The sequence below is a fragment of the Psilocybe cubensis genome, chromosome 6, assembly GCF_017499595.1.
Source record: "Psilocybe cubensis strain MGC-MH-2018 chromosome 6, whole genome shotgun sequence".
NCBI classification, from domain to species: Eukaryota; Fungi; Basidiomycota; class Agaricomycetes; order Agaricales; family Agrocybaceae; genus Psilocybe; species Psilocybe cubensis.
In genome coordinates this window covers 556,608-564,458 of record NC_063004.1, presented here as the reverse complement: position 1 = coordinate 564,458, position 7,851 = coordinate 556,608, and the positions used below count along the sequence as shown (strand labels likewise).

At 47.0% G+C, this 7,851-nt stretch overlaps 1 protein-coding gene across 1 annotated transcript; it reads left to right on the top strand.

Annotated features, from left to right (window-relative positions):
* Window positions 1-748: 748 nt before the first annotated feature.
* Window positions 749-1,747, top strand: JR316_0006722 (uncharacterized protein; the record flags this gene model as incomplete). The annotated part of the gene is made up of 3 exons (XM_047892468.1): window positions 749-870; window positions 950-1,041; window positions 1,107-1,747. Coding segments are annotated over 3 exons (855 nt in total), but the record flags the coding sequence as incomplete, so codon positions are not given.
* Window positions 1,748-7,851: the final 6,104 nt, after the last annotated feature.

Here is a 7,851-nt window from a genome sequence, read left to right as displayed (position 1 = left end):
TGGTTTGAGCGTCGAACATGATTCCTTCCTCGTCCATTGCTCTATCCCAGTTGCGCATGCAAATCAATGCCAGCACATGGAAGGTAATCGACAAAGAGCACATTGTATAACAAGGAGCATATAAACACTTAGCATACGGTCTGGAAGATGAAAATGGCGGGCAAAAGCGAAGCGTTGCCTGACTTGTACGTACTTAATTATGTCCGTATCAGACCGTCCGTCTTACCTATCCTATCTATCTATAAATATACTGCCCACAATCCCCGTTCGTTCCCGTCGGTCACAGTGCAGAGTGCACCCAAAGACATGCGACTCAAGGTGCTCCAAGCAACCTGATTTAATCGCCAATTCGTTATCGCCGAGTCTCATCTCAAGCTCAAGCTCGAGTCTTGAACAAACTTTGCCACACAGCTAAATATGATAATATGATCTCTGTCCGAGCATCGCCTCTGCTCACGTACTCGATGAATTCTAGATGCCCATTAGCTCAACCTCAACCTCGAAACCAAGGTTGACCATCCGTGGCTGTGCCCACACGCACTTGCAGACGGAGCCGGCGCCTAAATTATTCTCAGCGCTCGAGGATAAAAGTGATGGTTGTATAGGCTGTATATATATTGAAACAGCCATCTCAAGGGGCACCGTTTGAAGTCCCCGTCACAATCGACTCATAGTAATAATAGCAACATCAATAATATAGTATGTCAGAGCATCGCACTGCTATTTGAATTGCTTAAGAATAGAATAGACAGTGCCAGAAGATGAGAGTGACACCGCTCTACGTACAGCGCTGTATGATATATATAGAGGTGACATCGCAGGTAGCACAAATCATCCAACTATATATATCAGTCGCTTTTCGAAAGCAAAGTATAGAACCCCCACTAACGTGTACCCCTGTCTTTTCTTTTCTTGACTTGTTAATTTAAACATGGAGTCGCAAACGTAGGACACTTATTCATAAAACAGAAAAACCCTTTAACCCTATTCATAGCCGCTATACAGACTCCCATCGAAGTGCGGAAGCGCCAGATGAGAACGGTACACTACAAAATAACTTTTTGTCACCAACTCACAACACTTACCCCACAAACGAATCCCTACAGACTCAACTCGCCTCCAAGGCCAAGATCAATCCCAACACGCCCATCCCGAAGCCCAGACCCAATCCGAAAACACAAACGAACACGACACCGGCATCATCATCGAAGCCGACGGATCCGAGCTCACAGGCTCCAAACTCGCGTCCCTATTCGCGCACAAATTCTACACCCTCTTCCTCCAAACACACGCAAGATCCGACATAAACACCTGCATCCTCGCATGCAAAGCCGCTATTGAGTGCGTGGAGGACACCGAGTCTGGGCGGGCGGGGGACGAGTATCTCGAGTATCTGTGTGACTATTGTGCTGCGCTCCGGGCGCAGATTTCCGTGTTTGGCATGGGGGAAGGGGAAGGAGAAGGGGAGGGGGAGGGGGAGGGGGAAACAGAGGGACAGAGCCAGAGAACAGAGAGGGTGCGGGATTTGGACGAGGCTGTTGCGATGCTGAGGGAGGTTGTTGCTGGTCACGAAGGTGGTGATGCGTGTGTGAGCGGTGAGTTGTATGAGGAGTGTAAGATGCGGGTGGATGAATTCCTGGCAATTCGGGCACGGTACATGGGAAATGAGTCGGATGGGGGCGCGGTTGTGGGTGATACCACAGAAGTATTGTTTTCTGAATTCATGCCTCTTTTGTTGGATAGCTGACATACCTGTTCGATGTAGGAGTAACTGTTGACTATGATACCCGTACCTTGATCGAGTCCCGCGAATTCGGGGCCTAAGTTAGACTATTTAATATCTCCTGCGCGACTTAAAGGGTTTTAATATAATCATAACATGAAATCAGTCACTGTACATCCCAACCTAACTCGTTCGAGTCGGAATTGAACTCAAAAATTCAAACGAAACTTCGCTACTGAAATTCGACCCCTCAACAAAAACGAAAGAAGCCTCAACATTTAATTCCAAAAATCCCATTTCACCTCCCTTCTCTTTGAAGTACCTGCATGGAATGGAAGACAGCCTTTCAGATGATATGAATAGGAAGAGTCCGTGATGAGAATGGCATTCTAGGATAACCGCGGATCAAAGGGACATGGAGACAGACTCGAGAGCATCCCCGACGTCCCAGGACAGCTTTGAAGCTTGAAATTGTGTGTATTCAAATCCATTCCAGCTGTCTGAGAATATCTGATGATTAGGAGGTCAGAGTGTGAGGTACAAGTTGTTCAATATACTTTTCATGCTGGCCTCCATCCTGCGTCTGTAGGTCACAACCTGGCATGGCCTGGGACATGCCCAATCTCTCCTATCCATCGCATTCCAACTTTCAGACATAAGATTACCCCCTCCCCTCGAATACAAAAATTTGTGAGTTGATGATGGTACGTCGGCCTACCATAGCTTAAACGGAAGATTTCCAGGTATCATCAGATGGCTTAGAATTTGTGGGTGATTAAGACTAATTATTAACAGATAAGAGAATTCCATAGCGGATGCATTTCCGGATTGTTCGGGGCGCTTAAATGCGCTTTCACGGAGGAGCACCGTGACTTAGACGCCCCTCTGGTGCTTTCATTGTGCATGTTATCATTTTCCCTCCGCGGATTAGAAGGCAGGTAAGAGTATCGAAACCGGGTAGATAGAGTTGACCTTCGTCCGCATGTGAGCTTGATGAGATTGGTAGAATGATATTTAGTGGTTGAATATCACGGGGATTTTTTGTCCGTCAAGGATGACTAGGTCTAATAAATATCAGAAGAATACTAAAATAATTTCTTCACCTCGGATCAGGGAGGCTGAAAGACACATCAGATGGACTGAACTCTGAGTATGGCTGAACCATCTTGATGCTACCCCAGTGTATATTATTAGAGCACTATACGTTTACTTGGAGATAGAATTTAGATCGTGAGCTGATGCAATATATCGATGTATGCCTTTATTTTAATTACCGCTACAGCGAGGCATATTCGCTCATCTGGCTAGTGATACTTCACATTAAAGATGACTTGGAAAATAAGGTTGTGAAGTTTGAACTGCGTTGGGGATGCGCAAGCTCAAGTTCATGACCTGATTTCTGGGTGTAATTATTTATCGAGGCTTACCTTCTTCGAGTCAGTCTAGTATAGCTACTAGTAAACGAGCCTCCTTCGATATGTAGCCTCAAACTTCGTCTACCTAGTATCGTGCCAAGCACATACTAAAAACAGCTCTAAACAACTACACCCGGTGCCAAAAATACACCGTTATTATAGTTATGCGCCCATTTTGCACTTCAACAAATTCGAGGAAGCTGTTCGCGTACTCTTGGTGATGAGATGAATATTGAATATTGAATACCCACAAGGACCCAGTTGCACTCCAAAATTATTGTACTTGAAAAATCATAGTCCATCACATATCAATTGGAGTTCTCCACAGGCCCCACATAACTCCAGTCAAATTGAAAATAACAAATCAAGGCAATCCTCCATATCTAGGAACTCTGATAATTAAATTCATCGAGGAACATGATCTGAAAAAGCTTCCATATAAATTAACAAATTCATCATCTGATCTCCCCTCCGATGTGTAGCCAGAAACGGATACATCGAATCTCTACCTGTCAAAATCGATTTCAAGCTCATTTCTTAATCCCCGCCACAGCCACAATCAGGACGCGGGCAAAGGTTACAGCAGATTACTTCTACCTCAGTCCCGTTATGGCATGATTCCTTTTCTGATCGTCACCGTAAGCTTTGACAGGGTTCTATGATATCAAGAAGCATAGGTTGGTACTCCGTCGGGCTCTGCGCCGTGCATGGGTCGGAACTGTCACGATTGGTGCTCTTGCTGAGGATATATAAGAGGGTGTCAACTAAATGGTGGAAAGTAGGTCTACTTCGTTCCCTGTCCATTTTTTCTCCTGCGCTTTGTTGACTCCAACCTGGAGGATTCGTTGCATTCACTGTCAGATTTTTTCTGGATTTTACGTGTTACAATGTTGTTACTCATTATTTTGTATTTGTTATAGGCAGAGACTGTTGCTTCGAGCTTTTAAGCATGCCCCAGCATATCCCTGACCCTCTTCCTGACATATCCGACACGTACGCACATATTTACCCCACACTCTCTACCGAATCTATAAATAACACTCACGCTCCACACAAACCCACAATCCCCACAGAGTTCGGACCAATGTAAGCGCACTACCTACGTAATGACAGTTTTGCTGATAAAATATAACAGTATGTCGGCTTTGCGAGCTTTGTGGTGTTAGTCTGGGACCACATTGACACTTTTGCTGATGAGGTTGAACTGATCTGGAAGGGGAAGCGGAAAGGGTTTTGTAAGACTTGTCGTCTCTCTCGATATTTATTTTAAATGCTGATTTATGATCAAATTGTTACAGTTGTTTATCTATTCCTTTTCGTATGCAGTTACCAGAATTAATTCAAGTTTCTACATTTTGCTAATTGCGCTTCCTTAGAATCGCTATTTCACACCTCTTGGATTCATCTTGAATTTATTTGGTATGAAACATTAACGTTCCGCATTGCGTTAGCCTTAAATTTGTTTATCAGCTTATTTATCTCCAACGTGGACTCCAGAGGTATGCCAAGTGTAATCCTAACGTCAAACCAGATTGTTGACGGAATTTTGCTCCTTTCAATTCCCAACTGAATCCAGAGGTAGGTATACAGCCTCATGTTCTTTCTTAATCATGCTTACAGTATTCTAATATTCCAGATGCGGAAGATTTGTACGATACGAAGGTTGCACCGTTGCAATTGCCGTCGAAGTCGTTGGCCTGATGATGCTACTACGAATTCACGCATTGTATCCTCTCCAGAAATGGATAACTCGCGGCCTCGCCACGATACTGGCGATAGAGACAGCAATGAATGTCTGGCTTATCAGCCGAGCTGAACGTACGCGTCCCTTTCTGTATGACCTGCCCAAATCGCACGGGCGCTTAAAGAAATTTGATAATAGCCGTGGTGCACAACCCTGCCTCTGGGATACATGGTACTCCAATTTTCCTTATCTCCAAGAAGCTGAGGATGATAATAGATTTATAGCTTGTAGTATGGTTTTCGATCCTGTTGGAATGATAGTCGGCGAGCGACTTGGTCGCTAAGTCGTTATCTTCCTCTTGTAGTTTATCTTATCATATTTTTTCTAGATTATTCTACTATAGGTTCCGTAGTTACTGTAGGTACAACCGTGTAGCTACGTCGTGAATCTACATCTTTTACCACCACTGCGCATTATACTTACAACAGGTTATGGGCCCCGAGAGGTCATAACTAAAGCTCGCTTTGTTCTAAACTCGTTCTATTCTTATCGATCTATATCTAAACTTGTACTCGACGTCAAATGGCTGACTCGACAACCGCGGAAGTCAACATCGGCGGATATCGCATCGACACACTGAAGGCCCACAATTGGATGCCGTGGAAGCGGCGCATGCTAGCAGTACTGGTGGACCTCGGACTGGAGAAATACGTGGACGGCACGTCGCTTCGACCAGGATCAGCGAAACCGAACGCACCCACGGCGGAAGAAATCGCAGCTCAGACAGCGTGGGATAAGGGAGATGCGAAAGCGCGATGCAGGATCGAACTCGCGTTAAGCGATGCGGAGATGGTACACGTCCTGGGAGCGCGCACGGCGCGCGAGATGTGGACGCAGTTGTGCACAGTGAAGGAATCCAAGGGACGACTCGGTGTTTTGGCGACACGACGAGCACTTTTCCGGGCAACCGCAGAGGAGGGATGCGACATGGCAGAGCATATCGCAAAGCTACGTCAATTCCAGGAGGAGCTGCACATCATGGGCAGCATTGTATCGGACGAAGATTTCGTCATGATTTTGCTCACCTCGTTGCCGGAATCTTGGGAGAATTATGCGTCATCCTTTTTGGGCTCGAGCGGGAATCGTCCTACGCTCACTTCGCAAGAGCTCGTTGGTGTTCTCCTTGAAGAAGCTCGTCGTCGGAAGGAGCGTGGAGGTGATGGTGCCGGAGGGACTACGCTTCAAGTTCGTGGAGGTCAAGGGTCGTCGGATGGAAAGGGTAATGGTTCGAGGGATGGCAGCGGCGGGAAGGAGTGCTATAATTGCCACAAGATGGGGCACATTTCGAAGGATTGCTGGGCGAAGGGCGGAGGTCGTGAAGGAAAGGGTCCGAGGGGGCGGAAGACGAAGAATAGAGGGCGGACGAATCAGGCTCGGGAGGACGTCAACACTACGCTCAACGATGAGGTTGCGTACCACACGTACTCGACGTCAAACTTCTCTCGTTACGACTGGCTTTACGATTCTGCAACCACCAGTCACGTTTGTCCCGTCCGTGAAGCCTTCATCGAGTATACGCCACTCGTTAATTCCTCCGTTCGTGGTGTCGGAAAGAGTCCAGCTATCATTGCAGGCCGCGGAACAGTCATCCTCAACTTCGATGTCGACGGGCAGACGATTACTCATCGTTTGAAAGACGTTTTACACATCCCTGAAGCCGAAAATGCTTTGATGTCGCTCGGAAGGTTTGAGAGGGATGGGAGGAGCTCGTCGTTTAAGAATGGGAAGGTTCTTTTGATGGATGCGAAGGATAAGGTTATTGGAAAAGGGTCGAAACGCGGTCAGATGTATATTCTTCACGCTCGCGCTCAGCTTAATTCAGGGGAACAGGTCAACTACGTCTCGCCAAAACTCACCTGGGATCAATGGCATCGTCGTTTTGGCCATATCTCAGTGTCGTCGTTGCAGAAACTCGTCCGGAACGATCTTGTCGTCGGTCTTTCCGTGGACGAAACGTCTATTCCATCCCCATCGTGCGAGGCGTGCATCCAAGCGAAGCAGACGCATAAACCTTTCCCTGGAGAAGCAGAAAATCGATCCACGGTTCCTGGAGAGCGAACCATGAGCGACGTATGGGGTCCTATCGGAACACGCTCGGTAAATGGATTTTATTACTACATTACGTTTATGGACGACGCGAAGCGATACAACGGCGTGGTTTTCTTGAAGGACAAGAAGGAGGCGGCGAAGGCGATTGAGAATCATGGGGAGCGAGTGAAGAGGAGGTTTGGGCAGTATCCGAGGTACATTCGCATGGACAATGGCAAGGAACTCGTGAACGAGCGGATTAAGAAGTGGGCGGCGGAGAGAGGCATTGAAATCGAGACGACGGCGCCATATTCCCCATCTCAGAACGGCGTCGCAGAGCGCTACAATCGTACGCTGTTGGAGCTAGCACGTGCGATGATTATTGCGAAGAATTTACCTCTCTTTCTCTGGGACGAGGCGGTCAATTACGCGAATTATTTACGCAACCGCGCGCCTACTCGAGCACTCGACGACAAGACACCATATGAAGGCTGGCACAACAAGAAACCGGATGTTTCTCACCTTCGGGAGTTCGGATGCGATGTATGGGTGTTAGACGAGACGAAGGGGCTTTCGAAGCTCAAGCCACGGTCGAAGAAGATGGTATTCGTTGGTTTTAACGAAGGCTCGAAGTCTGTGCGTTATTACGATCCCAAATCGCGCACAGTGAAGTCATCGCGAAACGTATCGTTTAACGAAAACGAAACGCCGCAGAACGTCGAAATTCCTGGATTATCGTCTGAGGGGGAGCGTAACGAATCGACAGACGTTAAATCCAGCGAAAACGAGCCAGAAACCGTCAAGAACGAACCTATTTCGTCTACAGCATCGATTCCACAGCCCAGCATACGTCGATCAGCTCGTGAACACAATTTTGTTGATTACAAGAAGGCAAACAACCCGAATGCTCGTTTACCGACTACACGATCCCAAACGACTCT